Source organism: Mus pahari, chromosome 8, assembly GCF_900095145.1.
Source record: "Mus pahari chromosome 8, PAHARI_EIJ_v1.1, whole genome shotgun sequence".
In the NCBI taxonomy this organism is placed as follows: Eukaryota; Metazoa; Chordata; class Mammalia; order Rodentia; family Muridae; genus Mus; species Mus pahari.
Genome location: NC_034597.1, coordinates 23,034,729 through 23,061,718, shown reverse-complemented (window position 1 = coordinate 23,061,718; position 26,990 = coordinate 23,034,729). Strand labels below are relative to the sequence as shown.

The window sequence follows — 26,990 nt, the reverse complement described above, 5'->3', positions numbered from 1 at the left end:
GTTCTTTGGTTGATTTTTTGTTTTGTTATTTAATATTTATTTCATTCATGTATTCCCTAATCTGTATTATTTCTTACCATCCATAGAGATATTTGTTGCTGCTTTATTTTCTATAGCAAGGAAATGAAACCAATCTAGTTACTCATCAGTAGATGAATGGTTGATTGAAATCAAAGTTTGCAAGAAAATTGATGGACTTAGAATATATAATATTAATTGAGGTCAGATAGTTTCAAAAAGAAAAAACTAAATGGTTTTTTTCTCATGAACTCTTCTGGCCTGTAATTTATGTATTATATATATATTCATATATAGTGCATATAAGCAGATAAATGTATCTGTGTACATGTCTAAAGGAGAACAAGAAAAGGTAACTATTAGGTGATGAGGATGGGTACACTGCAGATAGAGGTCACAAACTATAAACAGAAATAAAGCTCATTGTTTTTCTAGTTTTAACTCTGATGGATTAGGAGAGGGTGGCAGATAAATGCATAAAAATATTGAAGGTAAAATTCAGTGTTAAGTTCCACAGCTTCAGGATGGCTTTTCTAACTATATAGAGGTTCATTGTGGTTTATAGACTTTGGGTCTGGTGATTTCTTTGTGTGATGGTGTTTGTTTGCAAGTTCTCCACAATAGTTTTAATTAAAGTCTTAGTATTGACATTCTGTTGTAGTTCTGTTGCTTTTTATTTTTATTTGTGGTTTCATACTTACCAAACATGATTATCACTGTGAGGAGAGAATTTTGCTGTTTAATTATGATTATAATGCTTAATGCTGATGGCATGCTAAATTTCTAGGAATCCTAACAAGCACCTACACTATAAAAGTGGGAGTGTGTGATTGTTTTCATGAACTTCTAGAAGATGGATTTTTTGGAACAATAATTCTTAAGTTGCCTCAATATTAACATTCACATTAAGTAGCATTATAATAAAAGACCTTTTATATACTAATTTAATTAACCAGACCTAGTGATTCTTTTCCACATGGTGAAATGTAACACATAATTCTTTGAGAAATGAGAAATCTCTTTAAATTTTTGCATATTTAATATCAGAATAATAAATCTTACTAAAGCTCTTTAATGTATATGTTAGTTATTTTTTGCTAATAAGAAGTGTAAGCTTGTGTTTTTAGTAAGAAAAGAGAATTTTTATCAAGATAATGTCTTTTTATGGCTCTAAGTACTATCTTTAAATTCAAAATATTTTCTAAAATTTTCATTATTTATAGTAAGCTTTCATAACTTATTTTCTCCATATGTGTACATCTTTATAAATTTCTCAAAGTATTCAATCCTCTCCTTTATATATTAGGAAGCAGTTCAGATACTTTTGAAGCATTCTGCAGATGTTAATGCTCGAGATAAAAATTGGCAGACCCCTTTACACATAGCTGCTGCTAATAAAGCTGTAAAGTGCGCTGAATCTTTGGTACCTCTTCTGAGCAATGTGAACGTGTCGGACCGAGCAGGAAGAACTGCATTACATCATGCAGCTTTCAGTGGCCATGGTGAGGTAGGTGCATCCAATTAGAGACTGATTGTCTTCTAGCCTCTAGTTCTTAGGAAAAAAAAAAATCCTCCTGATAATTGCCCTTAGCAAGCCTCCTAGCTTTTCTCCAGTGATGTAAGTGGTCCCAAATTAAAAGATTTATTTAGTACTTTACACATACACTAGAATTTCATAGTGACTGTCAGCTGGCTACAGATAACATAAGAGAGACTCTGTCATTGTCGAGGAAGTGCAGGGAGACAGCAGTTTGATTGTTCTTTCAGAAGGAAGGGTAGTGGCAAAGAAATGCGGTGTTTGCTAACTGTGCTTTCTTCTAGTTTATTATTAAGATAATGCCTTAGTGATGGAACTATCAAAACATGAAGATTAGCCATCTCAATGCTGGGAGATGACTCAGTCCATAAAGTACCTTCTGTGCAAGCACGAAGACCTGAGTTCAGATCTCTAGCACCCACATAGAAAGAAAGCTAGGGGGTGCTGGTGTGCACTTGGTTTTATTTGTTTGTTTTCATTGTAAAGAGATTTTTAATATATATATTTTTTATTAGATATTTTCTTTATGTTTCAAATGTTATCCACTTTCCTGGTTTCCCCTCTGGAAACCTATCCCCTACCCCCTTCCCCTGGTGTGCACTTGTAATCGCAGCATAGAGGGGCAGAGACAGCCAGAGCTCTCCAAGTTGTTGATTAGCCTGCCTAACCAAAGTGGTGAACTCCAGGTGAGAGACCCTGTCTCAAAATAAGGTGGAAAACAACTGATAGCGAGCTCTGGCCTCCACACGCACACCCAACCCTGCACACACAAAACCTCAAGCATTGGCAAGCCTGGCTGAACCAGAGTTAGCAGAACCTTTGTCCAGCCCCTCCCACCATCTGCCTGCCTTCTTTTCTTTCTTCCTTCTTGTGCTGTTCCTGCTCTTCACTTGCCTTCCTTAATTTAAGATGAAATATCGCTATGTTCCAAACTCCAAACTGTCCTCCTGCTTCAGCCTTTTCTAAGCAGTTGGAACACCAGTGTATCCCAGATCCTAGTCCTTCATTTTGAAGACACAGAATCACAGTTTTCACATGACATTCTCAGGGTTGTGCAGCTGGAAGCCTAGGGGCCTCAGCGTTTTTTCACCACAGTGCTCTGAATCCTTGCATCAACTGTAGCATAGATGACAAGAGAGAAGAACAATTATGAATATGATAGTGTTGGTATTGGCTCATTATGGGATAAGTAGACTTTGTAATAATAGGTTTTAAAGGTGGTGGATCTACCATAGACGATTAAATTAAATTTCAGACATTGCTGGTATGAGACGGTTATATTCTAATAGCACTTTCGGTGTAAATAACAATACAACTTCGGGTACTCAAACTTCAGGCTTTCAAGATTTGTACTTACTTAGATGTTCTTAAAATACTGAGTAGTTAGTTGCAAAGCAGCATCTTAAAAGAGACTGCAGCCTGATTTCAGTAACACAGTGAATCGCTCCCACGTTATCATACTATATTAAATGTCCTTCAACTAAAGCAATTCAGTGTGAGAAAAATCAAATTAAATAATCACAAGGCATATCTATGAATAATTCTACTTCTGAATCTCAATAAAAGTATTAACTTTTCTTCCAGATGGTCAAACTACTCTTGTCCAGAGGTGCCAATATAAATGCTTTTGACAAGAAAGATAGGCGTGCAATCCATTGGGCAGCATATATGGGTATGTACCTTTTAAATTTGCTTTTGACTGTGTATTTAAGGGAATTAATGCATTTTGGTTTTTTGCATTTCTGTATTTTTATATAACTGAGTTATGCAGTCTCTGAGATTGCTGCCCAAGCAGACCAGGTAGGGGAGTTGTGCCACAGCAGTGCACTAGATCTAGTTTATAGAAACTTAGAAGAGGCATCACAGATGATGGCCTGGGATAGTTAACTTACAGTGGGGGTTTATTGAAAACTCATTCGCATATCCATTCTTCTTTTACTGAATTATTAAAGTATAAGTTGTGAAGATGCATTGACAAGATGCATCTTATTAAACTGGAGGTAAAGCTGAAGTGCTACTGTGTTTGCTTTGTATGCACAAGGTCTTGAGTTCAGTCTCTGTCACTGAGAAAACTAAACCCTAATATAAGCTCTGTGTGTGTGTGTGTGTGTGTGTGTGTGTTCACAGGTGTGTGTGTGTGTGTGTGTGTGTGTTCACAGATGCACAGTACCATTCCTCAGAAATTTTCCACCTGATTTTCTGAGTCATGGCCTCTGAGTAGGACCTAGGTTTGTATTAGACAAACGAGCCAACGAGTCCGAGAGACCTGCTTGTTCCCTGCTCCCCAGCACTGGTATTACAAGTGCACACTTCCACCCCTAAGGATACCATTTTAGTCACATAACTCTATTTTGATGGCCAAAACTTTAAAATGTGATGTTTAGTGCCAGATGATGGTAAAATAGCCATCCTAAAGTCTTTCACTCTGTGTGGAATTTTATATCCTTAAGTCTTGGAAGACTTTCCTGAGTAATCTGTTATAGGCTATTCATTGGGACAGTTTAGAAACAGTGTATATGATTTTAAACAGCACATTCTGTGTTTAAAAGGTATGCACAGTAAGTGGAGTATAGTAGACCTTTCATTTGGAGGAAATTAGGTTTGACATAACAGACTATTTTCATGAAATGAAGGCCAGAATAATATTGTTTGAAGTTGAACTCCCAAAATAGTTACTTATGTGGACCTCAGTCTGGGCCTTAGCGTGGATTGCTTGTCCTCGGTACATACAGTATTCTGTGTTTTGAAGATAGCAGTACATTCTACCTTGTGTTGCTGTAACAGAATACCCAAGGTTAGGTAATTTATTCTGAGCAGAATTTCATTTCTTTCAAATTTTGGAGCTTTGGAAGTTCAAGTGAGGGCTCTGTCATTGGACAGTACCCTCCTTCCTGCTGTGTCATACCATGACCTGACAGAGCACATCATCACAAGGTAAAAGAGAAAGGAAGAGATGTTCAATGACCTTGAGATAGAGGAACAAGATCTAGTCAAGGTTAACAGTAGAAGTAAATTGTATTGTTTTTAGTTATTCTCTCTACCAATATTTTTCAAAAATACTCTGAATTCGTCTTAAATTCATTATACATTAGAAAATTAATGTGCTATTTTATATTTCTTAAAAGATATTCAGGATGTATTTAATAATTTCTATGTGCTGATGTTTTTTTCTTGTTTCTTTGTTTTTTGTTGTTGTTGTTGTTGTTTTATGTATTTTCAGGTCACATTGAAGTAGTGAAATTACTTGTATCTCATGGAGCTGAAGTGACGTGTAAGGATAAGAAGTCTTACACACCTCTTCATGCAGCAGCCTCTAGTGGAATGATCAGTGTAGTCAAGTACCTTCTAGATCTTGGAGTTGATGTAGGTATATAGCTTGAACAGTATAAATTCATATATTCTGTGTTTTTTTATTCTGTTATCAGAACTTAGGTTTGAAAGATAACAGTAATATCTTTGTCCTTTTACCAAATATTTCTAACTCTTTTCACTAGCTAGTATACTGATATGATCAACACATGTGTCTAGGTGAGGATTACGATCCTGTGATGAAACACCATGACCCAAAAGCAACTTGGGGAGAAGGGAGTTTTTCGGCTTATGCTTCCATGTCACTTCCATCATCAAAGGAAGTCAGAACAGGATCCTGGAGGCAGGAGCTGATACAGAAGCCATGGAGGAGTACTGCTTACTGGCTTGCACATACATAGCTTGCTCATCTCAGTTTCTCTTAAACCCGGGATGACCATCCCAGAGAGGACATCACTCACAACGGGCTGGGCCCTGTCATCAATCATCGATTACGAAAATGAACTATAGATTTGTCTATAGCCCAGTTTTATGGAGGCAGTTTCTCAATTGAGGTTCCCTCCTCTAGATGACTCTTGATTGTGTCAAGGTGACATAAAATTAGCCAATATAATAGATAATTAGACAAACTATGCGAAGAGTTAAAACCTATTCCAAAGATGAGTGATTTGCCCACAGTTTCTTTTTTCAGTTCCCTTAGCGCTGTTTCCTCCAGCTCTCTGGGCGCTAGCAGATCAGACACATGTTGACTGGGTAGCTGTGTTACTGTCAGTTTTCTGAGCCAGTAAGTCTAACTTTAAGTGACCATAGCATTATGGGATACTGGCAAATGCAAGAGAGGAAGACTGCAAAAGATGTATTTATTATATGTATATGTAAATAAAAATGTGTGTGTACTATAAACACTATGTAGTCACTGTATAGTACTACCATTCTTTTTGGCTAGGAAGGGATGCTAATCTTTTGGTATATATTTGATTCCTAAATAAAAATCCGTCTAGCTTTTATGTATCATACTTTAAAAAATATGTCCTTTACTCCCACTTGTAATAGATTTACTCTTTTGGTTTGGGGGACAGTCTGATTGTATAAGGCCAAGTTGGCCTCAAATTTGGAATCCTCCTGTCTTAATTTGCAAGTGCTTGCATAATAGGTGTGTGCCACTGTCCCTGCTCTAATGTTATTTACTTTTATTGTAGGAACATGTGAGTTAAGCTTAACAATTTTTCAAAGCAGTAGATAAGGGGGAGAAAGGCAGGAACAAAGAGAGGGAGAGTATAAAGTCTTAATTGCAAAGCTGTCAAAAAATTTGTGATTCTAGTTAGACAAGACATGACAGGACTGTGAAAAACACTTTACTGAAAACAAGGAATACATGGAAAATGTGGGAATTAGAAGAAGTTCAAAAACACCCAAACATATTGTTGATTAGGACCGAGAAGTACAAGATGGCTTCAAGTTTCAGTTTGTTAACAGTTCTTGTAGCTGTTCTTTCAACCAATTAGTACGATGGCCTTAGTGGCCCTCTGAAATAGATGACCAAGGTATCCTTGCCTCCACTCACCATTTATAGTGAATTCTCTCATAGCTCAAAGACTTTTGAAAATCCATTATTTTTCTCTTCTTAAAATAACTCTTGTGGAGGAATTTAACATTGTATGTATGAGGCACATTCTCTAAATGTATGTAGCCCATATAAAACTAAATTGCTTATTATTAGGTCTATTATTGTAAATCAACCGAAACATTATAAACCTCATGTTTGTATTTATCCCTTGTTCTATAACTAATAATTTAAAGTAGCTTATATTAGTAATAGAATTCACATTCCCATTTTTTCCTACAGATGAATGAACCAAATGCCTATGGAAACACACCTCTTCATGTGGCCTGTTATAATGGACAAGATGTTGTTGTGAATGAGCTCATAGACTGTGGTGCTAATGTAAATCAGAAGAATGAGAAAGGATTCACTCCTTTGCACTTTGCTGCTGCATCAACACATGGAGCACTGTGTTTAGAACTTCTGGTTGGCAATGGGGCTGATGTCAATATGAAGGTATGAAACAATTAGAATCCATACTTTAAGTATGTAATTAACTGTCTAAAACAGTATTCATAAATACCATCCAGAATTATAAAGGATCCACTAGTAAACTTACGAACATGGATAAGACCAGATGTGGTAATGCACACCTTAATCCCAGCACAGTGGAGGCAGAGGCAGGCAGATCTCTCAGTTTGAGGCCAGCAGAGCTACACACTAAGCCCCTGTCTCTACTGTCAACCCCACCACCCCTCCCAAAAAGAACATAAATGAAGTTTTCAAATCTTATGCTGAATCAAAGAAAGAATTTTATACATTTTTTTTCCTTTATGTAAGATTCTAGAACATGTGGAATTCTGTTTATTTGGAGTTCCAGAATTTATAGTTGGGGGAAAATAACAGATCAGTTGTTGCCCATGGGAAGGAAGGAAAGGTCACCTGGGCAAGGGGCATGAGGAGACCTTATAGGGTAATGGAGCTGCTTTGTACTTGGGCAGGGCTTTGTGGACTGTAGATAAGCACTCGTGAAAACCTACCATGGATGCTTTTAGGATTAGAGCCCTTCATTATCTGTAGACTTTGTTTTAGAAACCAGACTTCAGATACTGAATAGTGAGTGATACATCCTGATTGTCACACAATGACGGCACACTTGTAACTACCTCTAAAGCATCAAATAATTATATTGATAATGTGATAGAAAACATGGAGTAAAGTGTTAGTGCTGGAATCCAGAAGGTATGTGTATGGGTAGTCATGCTGTGAGATTTTTTTGAAATTGTTCTTTTCTGGAATTTCTATTACAAGACTTTTCATGGTGTTAGAAACATCAATGTCTTTCACACTTAAAGATTAATTACTTGTCTTTTTGTTCATAATTGCTTTCAGGAGTAATGTAAGCATTTTAGAAATATGTTAAAATTTAGGAGTCAAAATAAATTTGTCTTCACTGTGTAAATCTGTGAGAAACACAGATAACCAAGACTTTGAGCATTACTATTTTATAGTACATAGTCATTTTTGATAGTTAAAGGGTATTTTCACTGTTTGTTCCTGGGTTTTTTATCAGTTTGTTATTTAAGCACTTGACAAAACCCATCTTATGTATGAAGAAAACCACAGTCAATCAAATTTGAATAACTTAGCTTACAAATACTGTTTGCAGACACTCAGCCCACTTTGTATGTGGTTATGATGAACACATCCTTCTGACTGCAGCGAAAGCACTGACCTCCTTCAGAAGTGAAGCAGCGTTAAGTCTGCCAGGAGGACTTAGTTCCTTTATCCCCACTCCCCACCCTTCTCAACTGAGGGTCAGATTTAAGTTATTTTAAAATTTAATATATCTTACTACTTTACATGTGTGCATATTTTGCTTGTATATATTCCTGGGACCCGCGGAGGCCAGATGAGGGAGTCAGATCCCCTGGAACTGGAATTACACTTGTGAGTCACCATATGGGTGCTGGAAGTTAAACTAGGGTTACAGGTGCTCTTAACTGCTGAGCTATCTCTCTAGCCCCTAAACTGTCTTTTTAAAGAATTTGTTTAGAGGTTGTAGAAATAATCAGTAAAGTGGCTTGCCCAGCAGGCCTAAGGACTTTAGGCCAATAATAAACACTGTCTTAACAAACACAGCAAGTGGTGGCTTCTGAGGAACAGTACCCAATGTTCTCTGCCTCCACGTGTGTACACATTCACATTTGCACAAGCAGACACACAAAAAAAACACATTTATAGATACGCAGTTTTGCACACACTTGTAAGCCTAACACTTAGAAGCTAAGCATGAGGAGGAGGATTTTTGAGGTTACCCTAAGGTATGTAGCAATACTGTCTCAATTAGAAACAAAATATACATGTATGTATGTGTGTATATGTGTGCGTGTGTGTGTATATGTGTGCATGTGTATATGTATGCTTTCAATACTCAAGACACATAGTAACTTTTTTTAAATACCACCAAACCAGTCTCTAGGCCACATACTGAAATTCTTTTTTTTTTTTTTTTAAGATTTATTTATTTATTTATTTTATGTATATGAGTACATGCTGTAGCTGTACAGATGGTTGTGAGCCTTCGTTCTGGTTGTCCCTGCTCACTCTAATAAATAAGTACACTGTAGCTGTCTTCAGAAACACCAGAAGAAGGCATCAGATCTTATTACAGGTGGTTGTGAGCCACCCTGTGGTTGCTGGGATTTGAACTCAGGACCTCCTGAAGAGCAGTCAGTGCTCTTACCCGCTGAGCCATGTCATCAGCCCCCTGTAGTAACTTTTTTAAATTGATGACAGGTTTCAGGTTTTGTTTTGTTTGGGTCAAGGTCTCGCTGTATAGCATGACTGGCCTGGAATTAGCTGTGCAGAGCAGGCTGTCCTGGAACTCTTTAGAACCTCCTGCATCTGTCTTAGGAGTGCTGAGTTAAAGGCATGCACCACCACACCCAGGTGATCATTTTCACTTGAATTCTTCCCCAGCCCAGAAAAATAACAAATTTTGTGTGGTAAGGAGAATTATTTTTTCCCATAAAGATAAATAAAACAAAAACAAAAAACCCCCAGTTTATCTTAATGGACTTCAGGAACAAAGATTAAAAATCTAGTTTGTTTGTTTTTTAAGTTTCTATGATACATGTTTATGATAAAATATCTAAAATCACCTATGTTTCATGGACATAGTGAAGGCTTACTTATTCTGTTATAAACTTTTCAGCTATATGCTGCTATATTAAAGGATAAAGATTAGATTTTAAAGATCGGTTTATACACTAACTTGATAATGCGTCACTTGGTTCACGTCAGTGTCCCTGTTGGAAACTCTTACCTATGATTGTTCCTGTTTACCCTTCTTAGGAAACTTAACTTGGGAATGTCAAATTAGTGGACATAATATCCTTAATGGTTTATAAAGCTGAGTACTGGCTTTTGTACAGCACATGAGGACTTTTTGTTAGTTGGCAAAGGGTACTTCTTAGTGATTAAGCAGATTTGAAGGCAGTGGCCTACAGTAGATACCATAAAACTTGCCTAGTGGTTTGTAAAAGCCCTTCCAGTTCAGTTGTCTGAATTTTATTGGGACTAAATTCCATTGAAGTATGTTTCTAGTGTTGAAGACTTCTAAAATTCGATCTAGCTCTGAAATTGTACAAAGATTATTGATAGCTCTAGGTTCTCAACCAACAAGAATTTTCAGTGCCCACCCTCTCTCTCTGCTGGCAAGTCTTTTACTTTACATAAGCTAGAGTTATCTGAAAGGAAGAAAACTCACTTAAGAAATTGCCTCCATAAGATCCTACTGTAAGGCATTTATTGTCTTGATCTCTTTCCTTTATCTTTTTTTTTTTTTTTTCTGGTTGGGTGTGTGTGTGTGTGTTTCTCCCCTCCTCTCCCCTTCCCTCTCTCCCTCTCTCTGGTTTTTCAAGACAGAGTTTCTCTGTATAGCTCTGACTGTCCTGGAACTCACTTTGTAGACCAGGCTGGCCTCAAACTCTCAGAGCTCAGCCTGCCTCAGCCCGCAGGCTTTTTTCTTAGTTAGTGCTTGATGAGGGAGAGCCCAACCCATGTGGGTAGTTCCATCCCTGGGCTGGTGATCCTGGCTTCTCTAAGAAAGCAGGCTGAGTAAGCTATAGAGAACAAACAAGCAAGTAGCCCTCCACCATGGCCTCTGCTTCAGCTCCTGCCTCCAGGGTCCTGCCTTGAGTTCCTGTCCTGTCTTCCTTCATGATGGACAGTGATATGGAAGTGTAAGCCAGATAAACCCTTTTCTTCCCCAAGCTGTTTTCATCTTGGTGTATCGTCACATTAATAGTAGCCCTGACTAAGATAGTTTCCCTCGCTGTTTTTGGAGACAGGCTCTCCTGTAGCCCAGACTGGCTTTTAAACTTGCTATAAGCTGAGGTTGGCTTTCTCTGCATCATAAGTGCTGGGATTATTTATAGGTGAGTATAGCCACAATGCCTGGCTGTCTTTATTTTGAGACAGTTTCTTACTGAATACCCCTGCCTGGCCTCAGACTCATTGGTCTTCCTGCTTCCTTTTCTTTTTTCTTTTCTTTTCTTTTCTTTTCTTTTCTTTTCTTTTCTTTTCTTTTCTTTTCTTTTCTTTTTTCTTTTTCTTTTTCTTTTTCTTTTTCTTTTTTGTTTTGTTTTGTTTTTTTCGAGGCAGCGTTTCTCTGTGTAGCCCTGGCTGTCCTGGAACTCACTTTGTAGACCAGGCTGGCCTCGAAGTCAGAAATCTGCCTGCCTCTGCCTCCCGAGTGCTGGGATTAAAGGTGTGCACCACCACGCCCGGCTTGCTTCATTTTCTCAAGTGCTAAGATTGTGAACAAGACCAGCTGTTTTGTTCTTAAGAACAGGTTTTTCTTCCACGACTGTCTTACCAGTTTGCTTACCCTCAGTGACCAATAGCCAGTATTCTATAACCTCCCTGATCTTGCAAAAGTTTTATGCAAAGAGATTCAAATCATTTAATTCCTACTTTGTAAAACGTATATGAAAATCTTTTCCTCTCCCCCGCTCGGTAAAACTTTTGTCTACTCAAAGGGCTTACTACTTTTCTGGAACCTTCTAACCTCAGTTTCTTCATTTCTGTACAGCAATTCATTTAAAATTACACACACACAAAAGGTGTCACACGCTTCTCATTCTAGCACTCAGGCAGAACCAGTTAAATCTCTGCATATTTGAGTCCAGTCTGGTCACAGAGTGAGCTCCAGGACCACCAGGTCTACACAGAGAAACCCTATCTCGAAAAACAAGGAAAAAGAAGAAAAATTTTTATGCTGGCTAGCGGTAGCATACCCCTTTAATCCCAGCACTTGGAAGGAAGAGGCAGGTGGATCTCTGAGAGTTTTGAGGCCAGCCTGGTCTGTCTACATAGTGAGTTCCAGGACAGCCAGCCCTAGGTATTAAGACCCTGTCTCAAGAAAATAAATGAGTGAATGAATGAATGAATGAATAAAATTTTTTAACCAAACAAACTATATCACACTGAAGTTTAAGCATAAAACTACTATAAAATATATGGCTATTGTTGTTATTACTAGGTTTTGATAACAAGTCTTTTTTCTTGCTGGCAAGATGGCTCAGCAGATCAGGGTACTTACCACCAAGCCTCACAACTTCAGTTTAATCCTTAGAACCTAGATAATAGAAGAGAAATTACTTCTGCAGGTTGTCTTCTGGTCTCCTCAAATGCACCATGACATTAGCATGTGTGCAAAGAATTAAAAAATTAATAATACATAAATAGATATAAAATATTAACTCCTACCTTGACTCTAACATGATTTTAGATGGTTAAAGAAAATCATTTTTGTCCAATTTAAAGAAAAATAAATGTCCTCTCCTACTAGTCTTATGGGATACTTTTCAACTGGTAATGTTAATTTCTTCTTCCTTTGCATATTACTTTGTTTGTATACCTTCTATAATCAGTATGTAGAAAGTAAAAATATCCTAATGTTCTCTGTAAGCTTATAGAGGTCCATCTCTTACTAGCTAAAAGACAAAGTGGAATTCTTTAATCTCAGGCTCTATGTTTCCTCGCATATAAAACAGAAGTAGTATATTTATATATACATTTTATTATATTTATACACTTAGAGTATATAGTATATTTGCATGTGTGTGCTCACATGCGTGTGCGTGTGTGTCAGAGGACAACTTGCAGTATTGTTTTCTCTTAGTGTTTGTCTGGGGATCAAACTTAAGTCATCAGGTTTAGCAGTGAGCTCTTTTTCCCACTAGGTCATCTCCCTGGCCTGAAAATAACAGTATCTATCTATCTGAGGGTTATGAGGATTAAATGAATGTAAACCATTTTGAAATTATACCTAAATTGTGTTTATAGTACCTAAAAATTGTTAACTGAAGTCATATCTATCAGGTTTCACTATATTACGGATCCTTTTTATTTTTATTTTTTTTCTTATTTATTTATTTATTTATTAATTTTTGGTTTTTCGAGACAGGGTTTCTCTGTATAGCCCTGGCTGTCCTGGAACTCACTCTGTAGACCAGGCTAGCCTCAAACTCAGAAATTCACCTGCCTCTGCCTCCCGAGTGCTGGGATTAAAGGCGTGCACCACCATGCCCGGCCCTCTTTATATTTTTATTTGTTTTGCTTTTTGTCTACAAAAATGACTGTGAATAAAATTAATACCAGGTTGAAATTTCTGTCATAGTGAACATTTTTGGAAACATGAAACTAGAATGCTCTTGTTAAATATCTTTGTGCTTTGTCCCTGGTTAAAGGAATAAAATACCAAATAAAATAACAAGTATAGGTATGTTATATAAGTAGTAATATTTAGACTGCAACAAACCTATAAGGTATGGATAATATCATCATTTTCAGTTTGAGGAAGTAAAGGCTCAAAATTGTTAGTCAGTTTGTCTGGACTCAAGCTCGACTGCTTGAGTCCTCAAGCACACGTGCTTCTCACCCATCCTCCAGTGCCCCCAGAGCTTAGAAACAAACAAGCTGGGCATGGAAGTGCATCCCTGAGGCTGAGCTGGAGGGTCACAGGCTCAGAGCCATTCTGAGATATGTAGTGAGTCTGAGGTAACTGTGTCCCAAAATAAGCCAAAGCCAGGGCAAGTATAGACTCCAATACCTTGATGACCCTTCATGTCTCTGTAAGATGACAAGTTTTACAGGGTTAGTACAGACTTAACACATTTATCATAGTAGATATATAGAAGCTACATCGTGCTGAAGGATTAGGAACAATCATTTAACTAGGAAGAAGAAAGTAATATCACATCACTCAGGCATTATTTTGCATTTGAAATTTCTTCTGAACTATAGAAAAGTACAGTCAGCCTTTCTGATTATCTTAAATAATTCAAGAAACTAGCTAACAATGTTGACTACAAATTAAGACATGGTATTTAAAATAACTTTTAGTGACCTAAGGCAGGAGGACAAGGTAGGAGGTGAATGGGAAACACAGGTGACTGGAGCACTTGAGGTGATGGCGCCCTCGGTTGAGCCTTCTGATAGCCTCCCTGTCTGTCTTCCCACTTGTTGGATACAGATCTCATGGTTATGCTTTACGGTGCCACACAGGAGTTGTATAAATAGTAAGCATGGGGAGTTTTTGTGGTTTTGATTTAATATACATACTGAAAAATAAAATGCCCGTTTATGCTTTAAACACTGGCTTACCTTCATAATACTTGCTTCTTGTGTAATATTTATAAATTTATATAAGAAAATACCTAATGCACAACTAAGGCATATGCATATTCTGGGTATAACATAGTAATTGAACAATTTTTCTTTGTTCCATTATTTCAGAGTAAAGATGGGAAAACCCCACTACATATGACTGCCCTCCACGGTAGATTCTCCAGATCACAAACCATTATCCAGAGTGGTAAAAAGTATTTCTGTTTGTTTCTTTTATTTCTTCAATGAAGTTTGGGAAGTTTTTTTGTCATTGTTGTTTGTTTTGTTTTATTTTTGCTTGTTTGCCTTTTTCTTTTTTATCCACAAAGTGGAATTGCTATAGCAGTGTGTATACAGTTAAGATTTTATTTCAGATTTCTTGAAAATCAGCACAGGATAAAAATACTATGAATATATATCATTCAGATAATTTCTCTTCTTCTGAATTACTTACTTCCTTTCTCTCTTGAGGCAGTAGCTGGGAGGAATCTCCCTGCATAGCTTTGGCTGACCTTGGGCTTACAGTCCTCTTACCACATGTTCTGCCTCGCCCAACTGTGAATACGTGTGTGTGTGTGTGTGTGTGTGTGTGTGTGTGTGTGTGTGTGTGTGTGTACACATACACATATACATTTAGTGTTAGCCATTTCTTTCCTCATTCTTGCTAATTGGAAAACTACCTTTCTACATGTTGTATATATTAACATGAGCTTTGTTGTATTTTCACTTTTCCCTGTTTAAATTCTTTTCGAACTCTTCTTAGGGTTTTATTTATTTTCTTAACTTTATTCTCTTGTGTTTGAATTAGTACTAGGCAAACTAAACTTTTAAATAATTGTATGGCTATTAATGTAAATCTGTTTCTCAAACTACATTCCAGAGAACTGTTAATCATCCTTAAGATGTTTTATTGCTCTTTTTAAGTTTTTATTTTATGTACATGAATATTTGCCTGAAAATCTCATCTGTGTACCACATGCATATGGGGCCCATGATGACCACAAGAGGGTGTCAGAATCCCTGGGACTCAAGTTACATATAGTTGTGAACTTCAGTGTAGGTGCTGGGAATTGAATCCAGATCTTCTGAAAGAATATCCTGTGCTCTTAACCAATGAGCCAGCTCTCCAGCCCCTTGTTGGCATTTAACAAACATTCTTTTATGTATAGGTATGCTGTATGTGTGTAAGAAAGAGAGTGTGAAAGAAAAGTATACAAGTGCCATGGTGGACATGTGGGGATCAGAGGACAACCTCACGTTAGTCCTTACCTCTCCCTTGTTTAAGATAGACTTAGGATGTTAGCTCCAGACTGGCAGGCCCACGGACTTCCAGGGATTCTCATTCCCACCTCCCAACTCATCCTATGAGCATTTGGCTTCCAGATAGGCACTACCATATCCAACTTTACGTGAGTTCTGTTCCTCATGTTTAATGGCAGGCATTTTACCTACTGAGCCATCTCCTCAAGCTCCTCTTTGTTAGCTTCTTGTTGCTAGAATTCTGCAAGGGGGGAAAGCTCATGATCCAAAGCTTTGGAAAGTACTGTAAGCAGTTGTCTTCATGAAGCATAGGATTGCTTGAAAGTGCTGCTCTAAAGCACTGTTGTTAGCATAGTAGTCTCTAGACTCATTGTACCCTAGAACTTCTGTTGATTTAAATATGTTTAAATCCTATGCTCAATAAAACTTGTAACTATACAATTGGTAACTCCAGTAAATATGTTGTCCATAACTTTATGCTTAAACAGAATTTTATATTACACTGCATTTAACAGTTTTGGCCAATCTGTATATAATCTAATGTCTGACTATATGTCCTTTATTGCAGGAGCTGTAATTGACTGTGAAGATAAGAATGGGAACACCCCTTTGCATATAGCAGCCCGGTATGGCCATGAGCTACTAATCAACACTCTTATTACAAGTGGTGCTGACACTGCAAAGTAAGTAGTGCTTGCAGGTGTGCCGATGGCTGTGTAGAGAGCAGCCAGTGAGCTAGAGTGGAAGTGGGGATTCCTCCTCATCATTGGAGTGGGTGGGTGCCTGGTTTTTCTTTACCTTTTGTTTTTGACACTGATAGGTTTAAAGGTTTTATGTCTAATTTTATTTGATTAGTCAGTATGGCATGTTTTTACATTTCTTTTTCTTTTCCCTCCAATATAAATAATACAAAGTTTTGATGAGAAATTTAACTTTTATCCTTTTGTTTTCAAACTAGAAGTTCTAAAAATTGTACACACCCAAATGCTTTTTTCTTGGACCAGCTGTAGACAGTGGTTTCACACTAATGTGCAGAGCCCAGGAATTCCCTAGTTGCTGGTACAAAGTGGTCCCCACCCCACCCCCAACCTCTTTAACTAATAAAGTTTACTCTTCATTGTTTTACATATTAAAGTTGCCCTATAAATTTTGAAAGTATGAATTATTTTGTGTATGTTCTGTAAAAATCAAGATCATACCCAAATTAGTGTTTCCAAGTCCTGAATATCATGTTATATGTATTTGTGAGCAATTGTAAGCTTTTTATATATTCATAAGTGATATACTACTATATATATGGTCTTTGTGGTTCAAAGTATATATTAATGTTCATTTAGCAATGTATATAGAGGCTTAATTAAGATTTTTCACATTTCTGTAGATAGTTGTAGTTTAAGTTATGGGATTTAATTTTATCACCTAAGGATACACACAATATTTTTATTTACAGTTAAATTGCTCTCCAGTTTTCCGAATTACAGAATGGCTGACATGGGCATTCTTGAGCATGTGACCTTGCGGAAATGGTTTTGAGTGGTAGGGTGAGATGGGGTGGAGGTCTGTTCCCTGAGCAAATACCTAGAGACATTTTGCTTGGGGAAAACGGTGCCAGTGCTATAGTTCAAAGTGCTGCTGGGCATTCAGCGCTTACAGTATAGACCCATAAGTATGCAGTGAGTCTATAGTGATGGCAGTGCTGAGGTTAGACAAACAAGCTTTAGAAAACTAACTGGGTGATGAATTATGCTACTTGTCAATGACTGCCCAGAGTTTTCTCTAAAGTATTAACAAGTTTCTACACAACCAGTTATCTTTTACTTAAGTGGTATCTTTATGTTCTATTTAAATTATTATATTTTTCATGTGTTGTAATGAAATTTCTGTTCTATTAATTTAAGGCGTGGTATACATGGAATGTTCCCACTCCACTTGGCAGCCTTGAGTGGTTTTTCAGACTGCTGCAGGAAGCTCCTTTCTTCAGGTAAGTGGAACCTTCCCAGGCCAGTTGGTTTGTGTGCTTGCTTGTGCTCGTGATTCCTCATCCTCTCCTGTTGTCACAGTTACCTCCTCAGCTCTGAGCAGTGCTTTACTGATTCCCTTTGTTAATTGGTTCATGGGGTGTGGAGTGTCCATAGAGCAGCTTTTACCCAACGATGGCAGTCTTCTCTCCTTATCCTATTCAGCAAGACACCATACCTGCATGTTTCATTCTTTTGGGTCTTAAAAGTCATAATAAATTAAAGTCATAATATGAGTATCTTACAGGCTCATGAAATTATTAATCCATTACCAGTACTTAGTTACAAATGCTATGACTAGTTGGTATGGAATTTTTTTTAGTATTACTGCAAACTGTGATCTTTAGTAAGTGCATTGACTGACTCACTGTAAAAGAGTTAATTTTTAAATAATTTTCTATTTCTCAGTATATAAGAAAGTTAAATATTAGCATTTCTGTTTACTGAAATAAACTAATGAGGTTTCAGTAATAATATAGAGTGAGACACACACTCTTCTGAGGTTTAGGGGGAAATTTTTGTTAATGTGTGTGAGATATTTTATGTGTGTAAATTCATTGTGTTTGTTTTATTTGAGTATCAACCAGGTGTTCATATAAAGCTGTTCGTCCCCAATTAGCATGAAAAAGAGTACTAAAAGTGCTTCCCAGTATGAATAATAGCCACATGGAACAAAGTACATATCCTCTTTTTAGAAGGGAGGGCAATGAAGAGGGGAGAGTCTGTAAAGCCAAAACTAACCATGCACTTGCAGTACTCCTGTTTCTGCTTCCCAAGTGCTCAAATGACAGGTGTTTACAGTCATGCCTGGCTAAAATGCTTTATTGAGATATCTGTATACTATACACTTATACATTTACTTATTTAATATATAGAGTTCAGTATTGATAATACGTTCATGTGCTTATATAACCAAAATAACATCCATTCTGGAGTATCTTTAATCCCTATAAAAGAAACACCATTAGCATAGTATGGTATATTAACCACCTAATAGTACAATTTTTATAGAATCACCTAACAAAATCTTTTATGGCTGGCCTTTTTCACTTTATGTTCTTGAAGAGTCTATTATCAATACTTCATTTCTTTTTCTTGTTGAGTATTATTCCCTTTGCACCCTGTAGCCTTTTAGAAATTAGAATGATTTTGTTTGCCTGCCTGCTGCTTGTGACAGGTTTTATACCATGTTACCAAGGCTTGCCGAGGCTCAGATGATCCTCCAGCTTTCGTCTTGTGTGTAGCTTGGATGATGAGACTGAAGGTGTGAGGTGTGAACCAACACTCCAGGCAGAGCCCTGCAAACAAGCACTACAGGGTTTTTTTTGTTTTTTTTTTTAGTTTTTTGTTTGTTTGTTTTTATTATGTTGTACATTACTAGTGTTTTTTTCTTTATTCAGTTTGTATGTTAAGAATATATTTTTGCATAGGGTTGAAAAGAGGAATGTGATATTTAACATTTCTTGATATACTATCTTAATGCAAAGTAATATAGCTGTAATATTATATAAGAGAAAAGATATGTATTCGTTTTTATAGGATTTGACATAGATACCCCAGATGATTTTGGCAGAACCTGTCTACATGCAGCTGCAGCTGGAGGGTATGTTAATAGTATTTTCATTTCTTTTAAAAGATGCAGGGGGGGCATTATGGAAGTCATTGTTAAAGCTTAATATCTCAGGATAGTTTGGGGTCAGGCGCTGTGGGCGGTGGGAGGCAGAAGCAGAGTCACAGAGGCAGTCTCTTTATTCCGTTTTATTAGTTTTGAGTCACCACAAAATAGAAACTGAACCATGACTGATATTAATAAAAGACAGTTCAAGGCAGCAAAAATTGTTTTTGTTTGTTACATTTTGTTTTTTTTTGTCTTCTTTCAACTAAGTCATAAGTATTAATCAGAAAAGAACAAACCTACAAAAGGAAATGTTACTTTTTATATGATACTTTTTATCTGAAAAAGTAATTCCTAAACAAACAAAATGTTCATGCAATGATGAGAACATCAAAAACATTATGAATACTCTGCATAATACTATATTATCGTAAGAGAGAAAAATATTGATGATGCAGTTACATCTTGGCTCAGAAGAAGAAATGTTGTAATTAGAACATTTTAGACTAAATTTTATTTAAATTATTTCAGTTCCTGAAGCCGCACCCCCCTCCCTTTAGATCTTTGAAGTAGTCAAGGCTGCTGTACCACTAAGTCCTCCAAACCCCTGCCTCTGAAGTGCTGGAATCATGAGCATGCAGTACCCTCCCTGTTACACTGAAGTTATAAGAAGTACTCTGGGAGAGCTAGTCAGTCAATTCTGCTGAATGACCAAAACATCTGCTCTCTCAAAGCACTCCGTTGCTTTAATGCTTTGGATAATTTAGATTTGTGTTGAGCCGTTTAATAAAATGATTTATCAGAAGGGACGTTTTATGAACATGTTATTTCTAGTGATAATTCCTTAATATTTCCTATGATTTCAAAGAACAATTGTGCTGAGCCAAGTATGCTACCAAGTTTAAATTGCAGAGATGATTTGAACATATATGAATCCCTTCTTTATTCTTTTAAGGTTACCAGAGGACATTTCAGTTAAAACCTAATTTGTAGCTGGGCATGGTGGCGCACGCCTTTAATCCCAGCACTCGGGAGGCAGAGGCAGGCGGATTTCTGAGTTCAAGGCCAGTCTGGTCTACAAAGTGAGTTCCAGGACAGCCAGGGCTATACAGAGAAACCCTGTCTCGAAAGAAAAAAACAAAAACCTAATTTGTATGTAACTTGCCTACAGTAGAAGTCAACAGGCATGTTTTTCATTATAATATACAAAGCTGATATTGGGTTTATAAAAATCTAAAATTGTTATAAAGATATAAAAATTTATATAACAAGCATATAAGAAGGTCCTATAATTTTAACTAAGGTTCAGTCTGAATAAATAATGATAGTCTAGGAGACAGTGGGAGAAATTGACTTGCCATTATTATATGTGTTTTAAAGGTACAGGATTTTCTGTTTGTTTTTAATTCTTTTTAATTTATTATTTTAAAATCCCCTATATTTAAGACATTTAAATATAATTATTGGTTGAAATTTATTTAAATCCCGAGTCCAGAGTTTCCACCCTGCTTTTGGTTATTGAATTCCCGGATAAAAACCACACACAGCCTTTACATATATTTACAACAAGTCCTAAAAACACAATAGCTAGACCCTCCATGCTGTTGAATCTACTTTCCTATCATAACACCAAGTTGTTACTTACTATTTACTGTGCTCCATCTGCGCTGCTCTTATCTCCAATGGCCAGCCCACATGGAGTAATGTCTTTACTCCTATCCCAGGGCAGCTTCTCCTTGCTCCCTTCTGAACTTTCTTCCTCTTCCTAGTCCTCTTCACCTGCAAGCCTGTGAAGCCTAAAACCCCACCTATGCCTTCTCTGCCCAGCTTATCAACTGTTGGCGCCTTTATTTACCAATCACAACTAGCTAGGGGCAAGGTCACTTAGCTAGCATCTATGTGTGGACTCTCTCTGGGGCAACCAGTTTTGGGGGACTCAAATTAGCATTAGAATACAAGCAGCATCAGGTTAAACCACTATAAAAAAATCTCTTAGAACTTAAAAATGTGATCTTTTTCTACAGTAATATAATTCGTTTATTTCTCATGTGCCAGTATTTATGCATATCACTTCTTAAATGCTAAATATAATGTGAAGTAATTCTCATTTTAAAATATGCCTTTATGCTTCTTAAAGCCTACCATTTTTATCTTAAAAATCACTGACAATTTTACTTTTTAAACTCTTTTCTTCTTTTCCCCTGACTAGAAATTTGGAGTGCCTAAACCTTCTGCTGAATACTGGTGCAGACTTCAACAAAAAGGATAAATTTGGAAGGTAATCTGTGATTTAGCTCCTGTAGAGCGAGATTAAATTTATTTAATGGCTTGCTTGACCTTAAACTGACTTCTGAAACTTAACTTTATGTGTTACACAGCTTCTTTTTAATTGTAATCATGATTACTTAAGAGTCTGAAGTAGGGCCTGGTATGTGGCTTAACTTCCTCAAATGCACTGGGTTGGGTTTGCTCTCTAGCGCTGCTGAAAGGAACAGAAAAAGAGCACACACCTGTGCACCAGCCAGCTGAGGTCAGTGGGTTCTAACCTCAGTCTCTTGGTTGGGTTCTCCCTATAATCCTAGGCTCCCTCTGTCCGTTTTCTTCAATTATAGATTTGTAGCTGGGCGGTGGTGGCGCACGCCTTTGATCCCAGCACTTGGGAGGCAGAGGCAGGCAGATTTCTGAGTTTGAGGCCAGCCTGGTCTACAAAGTGAGTTCCAGGATAGCCAGGGCTTCACAGAGAAACCCTGTCTCAAAAAAACCAAAAAAAAATATATATATATTTTTTTGTCTGTATAGGTGTTCTGCCTACTTGTATGCCTGTGTACCATGTGTGCACAGTACTCATGGGGCCAAAAGAAGATACCAAACCCTTGAACCTGGAGCTCCACATCATTGTGACCTCATGATGTGGGTGCTGAGCATTGAACCCAGGGCCTCTGGAAGAGCAACCAGTGCTCTGAACTGCTGAGCCATCTCTCCAGCTCTCTCCCTGTTCTTGATGATAATAATTGTCCTTTTCTCATAATTATAGCATGGAAATTTAAAACTTCATTGTACTCAAAGTACCTTCAAAAAGCTCAAAAATACCTAAAGCTTTTCCAAGTCATTTTTTTGTGAGAGATCCTTCTTCCCAATTCTGAAAGGCAAAAATAGGTTACAAATACATGTGTGGTTTTTTTTCCTCCTTCTCTTCTTATTCACATCCATATGGCCCACTGAGTACATATAAAAGGACAAAATCTCATTGTCTAGCTTTACTGCTACTAGCATTTATAGTAATAGCAGTTAAAGCTTCTATTAACTGTTCCTACTTATACCAAGAACTGACTTAAAAAATACATTAAAATCATTCAGAAAAGAAGCAAATGCATTTGTTCGAAAGATGTAGATGACAGTCTAAGCACTGTGTATCAGGCGGTAAGAACTGTATATGTCAGACTGTGTTCTGGGGAGGGTGTGAATCAGGAGATGTGTGGGTACATATTGGTGCATAATATAGTACCAGTGCAAAGGAAAAAGAAAAGGCTTGTGTGTGGTAGGAAGTGAGAAACGAAGAGAATACAAAGTGAGTTCCAGGTCAGCCAGGACTACACAGAGAAATCCTGTCTCAAAAAAAAAAGAAAGAAAGAAAGAAACAAAGAGAAGAAAGCTAAATGCTGCTTGACTATACAATGCTGAGGGATAGACTGGGTTCACGTGGACTAATAAAAGGAATAAACAACCTACAAAATGAAATTTCACAGGTAATTTTTATTTGTAATTATTTGCACATTCCATGCAAAAATAGCATAAAGGGTTTTGTTATTCTTATTGTGAGCGTAAAAGCTTTTTACTTCCAGGGTTTGCTGCATTTTTTAAAGCCTCTGTAATAGCTCTGTATCATGGCACATTTCCACATTTGGAAGGAAGATCTGTGTAAGTTCTAGGCCAGTCAGGGCTGCATAGTTCATCAGACCCTCTCTCAGACAAGCAAATTAAAGACTCTATAGTATTATCCAGTAAGACAAAATAATGTTTTGCTATCCTTTTCCTAAGTCAATGTATTAGAGGAGAAAAAGTGCACTGTAAGGAGCTCTGAATTAAACTTACTATAATTTTTGTTTTTCATTTAATGAGATCACAAGATCATCTTATTTTTATCATCCTAAAATAGTTACTCATACGTTTAATAGGATTCTGTGTAATTCTAGTAATTAGAGAGAAATTAGTTGTAATTATTCAGTTTTCAGAGATTAAACCAGTACACTAGCTCTTCTGAGTAGGAAATCAGTCTATAAGACTGTGCCTACATTATTGCTTCAGAAACTGGATTTACTGTTAAGGCCTGTGTGGATTTGGTAATAACAACTCTTTTATACTTCTGTTTTACTCTTTGCTTTTATCACTAAAGACATGGACTGTGGGACATTTTTGTTAATATAAGGCAAGCTTTATTAAAATGAAAGTTTTTATGTTCCTAAGCAGAATAGGAGTTGTAATTGACTCGGGAGTGTAGAGTAACTAAATGTGTGGAGTAAGAGTTAACTATGGTCTCTTTACAAATGTATGTTCCTGACTTATCTTTCTTCTGTTAATTTGATCACAAAAGATCTCCACTGCACTATGCTGCTGCCAACTGCAATTACCAGTGCCTGTTTGCTCTTGTGGGATCAGGAGCAAGTGTGAATGACCTTGATGAGAGAGGCTGCACACCCCTGCACTATGCAGCTACATCTGACACAGATGGCAAGTAAGTACCATGTGAGCAAAAGAGCATTATTTTTTTTTATTGGATATTTTATTTATTTACATTTCAAGTGTTAATGCCCTTTCCCAGTTTCTCCTCTTGAAACCCCCTACCCATTCTCCCTCTCCCTGCTTCTATGACGGTGCTCACCCACTCCCACCTCCCTGCCCTGGCACTACCCTACACTGGGGCATCAAGGCTTTGCAGGACCAAGGGCCTGTCCTCCCCTTGATGTCCGACAACGCCGTCCTCTGCTACATATACAGCTGAAGCCATGGATCTTTCCATGTGTACTCTTTGGTTGGACATTTGGTCCCTGGGAGCTCTAGGGGGTCTGGTTGGTTGATATTGTTGTTCTTACTATGAGGTTGCAAACCCCATCAGCTCCTTCAGATCTTTCTCTAACCTCCTTCACTGGGGATCCCATGCTCAGTCCAATGATTTGGTTGGCTTCGAGTATCTGCCTCTGTATTTGTCAGGATCTGGCAGAGCCTCTCAGGAGACAGCTATATCAGGCTCCTGTCAGCAAGCACTTGTTGGCATCTACAATAGTGTCTGAGTTTGGTGATTGTATATGGGATGGATCCCCAAGTGGGGCAGTCTCTGGATAGTCATGCCTTCAGTTTTCTGCTACACGATTTGTCTCTGTAACTCCTTTCATGGGTATTTTGTTCCCCCTTCTACAAAGAATCGAAGTATCCACACTTTGGTCTTTCTTCTTCTTGAGTTTGATGTAGTTTGTGAATTGTATCTTGTGTATTCTGAGCTTCTGGGAGGGCTAATACACACTTATGAGTGAGTGCATATCATGTGTGTACTTTTGTGATTGGGTTACCTCACTCAGGATGATATCCTCCAGCTCTGTCTATTTGCCTAAAAATTTCATAAATTCATTGTTTTTAATAGCTGAGTATGTACTCCATTGTGTAAATGTACCACATTTTCTGTATCCATTCCTCTGTTGAGGGACAGCTGGGTTCTTTCCAGCCTCTGGCTATTATAAATAAGGCTGCTTTAAAAAAAAAAAAGGAGGAGGAGGAGGAGGAGGAAAAGAAAAAGAAAAAGAAAAAAATAAGGCTGCTATGAACATAGTGGAGCATGTGTCCTTATTACATGTTGTAGCATCTTCTGGGTGTATGCCCAGGAGTGGTATAGCTAGGTCCTCAGGTAGTACTATGTTCAGTTTTCTGATGAACCGCCAAACTGATTTCCAGAGTGGTTGTACCAGCTTACAATCCCACCAACAATGGAGGAGTGTTCCTCTTTCCCCACATCCTCACCAGTATCTGCTGTCACCTGAGTTTTCCTCTTAGCCATTCTGACTCAAGTGAGGTGGAATCTCAGGGTTGTTTGGATTTGCATTTCCTTGATGACTAAGGATATTGAACATTTCTTTAGATTCTTCTTGGCCATTCGGTATTCCTCAGTTGAGAATTCTTTGATTAGATCTGTACCCCATTTTTAATAGGGTTATTTGGTTCTCTGGAGTCTAAACTTCTTGAGTTCTTTGTATATATTGGATACCGATAGGTTGTAGGGTTGGTAAAGATCTTTTCCCAATCTGTTACTTGCTGGTTTGTCCTATTGACAGTGTCCTTTGCCTTACAGAAGCTTTGCAATTGTATGAGGTTCCATTTGTCAATTGTTGATCTTAGAGCATAAGCCATTGGTGTTCTGTTCAGGAAATTTTCCTCTGTGCCCATGTGTTCAAGGCTCTTCCCAACTTTCTCTTCTATTAGTTCCAATGTATCTGGTTTTATGTGGAAGTCTTTTTTTTTTTTTTTTTTAAGATTTATTTATTTATTATATGTAAGTACACTGTAGCTGTCTTCAGACACACCAGAAGAGGGCGCCAGGTCTTGTTATGGATGGTTGTGAGCCACCATGTGGTTGCTGGGATTTGAACTCAGGACCTTCGGAAGAGCAGTCGGGTGCTCTTACCTGCTGAGCCATCTCACCAGCCCATGTGGAAGTCTTTAATCCACTTGGACTTGAGCTTTGTACAAAGAGATAAAAATAGATCGATTTGCATTCTTCTTCATGCTGACCTCCAGGTGAACCAGCACCATTTGTTGAAAATGCTTTCTTTTGTCCACTGGATGGTTTTAGCTTCTTTGTCAAAGATCAAGTAACCATAGGTGTGTGGTTTCATTTCTGGGTCTTCAGTTCTATTCCATTGATCAACATGTCTGTCTCTGTACCAATACCATGCAGTTTTTAATCACTATTGCTCTGTAATACAGCTTGAGATCAGGGATGGTGATTCCCCCAGAAGTTCTTTTATTGTTGAGAAGAGTTTTTGCTATCCTGGGTTTTTTATTATTTCAGATGAATTTGCAAATTGCTCTTTCTTGTTATATGAAGAATTGAGTTGGAATTTTGATGGGGATTGCATTGAATCTGTAGATTGCTTTCGGCAACATGGCCATTTTTACTATATTAATCCTGCCAATCCATGAGCATGGGAGATCTTTCCGTCTTCTGAGATCTTTGATTTCTTTCTTCAGAGACTTGAAGTTCTTGTCATACAGATCTTTTATTTGCTTGGTTAGAGTCACACCAATTGTTTGTGACTATTGTGAAGGGTGTCAGTTCCCTTATTTCTTTCTCAGCCTGTTTATCCTTTGAGTAGAGGAAGGCTACTGATTTGAGTTCATTTATATCCAGCCACTTTGCTGAAATTGTTTATCAGGTTTAAGAGTTCTCTGGTGGAATTTTTGAGGTCACTTAAGTATATACTATTATATCATCTGCAAATAGTGATATTTTGACTTCTTCCTTTCCAATTTGTATCCCTTTCACCTTTTGTTGTCTAATTGCTCTGGCTAGGACTTCAAGAACTATATTGGATAGGTAGGGAATGGGCAGCCTTGTCTAGTCCCTGATTTTAGTGGGATTGCTTCAAGTTTTTCTCCATGTAGTTTGATGTTGGCTACTGGTTTGTTGTATATTGCTTTTACAATGTTTAGGTATGGGCCTTGAATTCTTGGTCTTTCCAAGACTTTTAACATGAAGAGATGTTGAATTCTGTCATGTGTTTTTTTTTTTTTCCTTTGAGTTTGTTTATATAGTGGATTTCATTGATGAATTTCCATATATTGAATCCCTGCATCCCATCCCTGGGATGAAGCCTACTTGATCATGATGGATGATCATTTTAATGTGTTCGGTTGGCAAGAATTTTATTAAGTATTTTTGCATTAATGTTTGTAAGTCTGAAGTTCTTTCTTTTTTGGGTCTTTGTATGGTTTAGGAATGAGTGTAAATGTGGCTTCATAGAACAA

The 26,990-nt window shown here is 37.5% G+C and overlaps 1 protein-coding gene across 4 annotated transcripts in view; it reads left to right on the top strand.

Moving 5' to 3' along the window:
- Ankrd28 (ankyrin repeat domain 28) overlaps window positions 1-26,990 on the top strand; it is a 143,606-nt gene that overhangs the window by 90,802 nt on the left and 25,814 nt on the right. For all 4 annotated transcript variants that reach the window (XM_029541391.1, XM_029541392.1, XM_021202875.2 and 1 more), the window contains 10 exons: window positions 1,325-1,525; window positions 3,140-3,227; window positions 4,776-4,918; window positions 6,711-6,923; window positions 14,214-14,292; window positions 15,913-16,027; window positions 17,243-17,325; window positions 18,902-18,965; window positions 21,187-21,255; window positions 23,569-23,709. In XM_029541391.1, coding sequence (XP_029397251.1) covers window positions 1,325-1,525; window positions 3,140-3,227; window positions 4,776-4,918; window positions 6,711-6,923; window positions 14,214-14,292; window positions 15,913-16,027; window positions 17,243-17,325; window positions 18,902-18,965; window positions 21,187-21,255; window positions 23,569-23,709 — 1,196 coding nt within the window. The remainder of the gene's footprint in view (window positions 1-1,324; window positions 1,526-3,139; window positions 3,228-4,775; window positions 4,919-6,710; window positions 6,924-14,213; window positions 14,293-15,912; window positions 16,028-17,242; window positions 17,326-18,901; window positions 18,966-21,186; window positions 21,256-23,568; window positions 23,710-26,990) is intronic.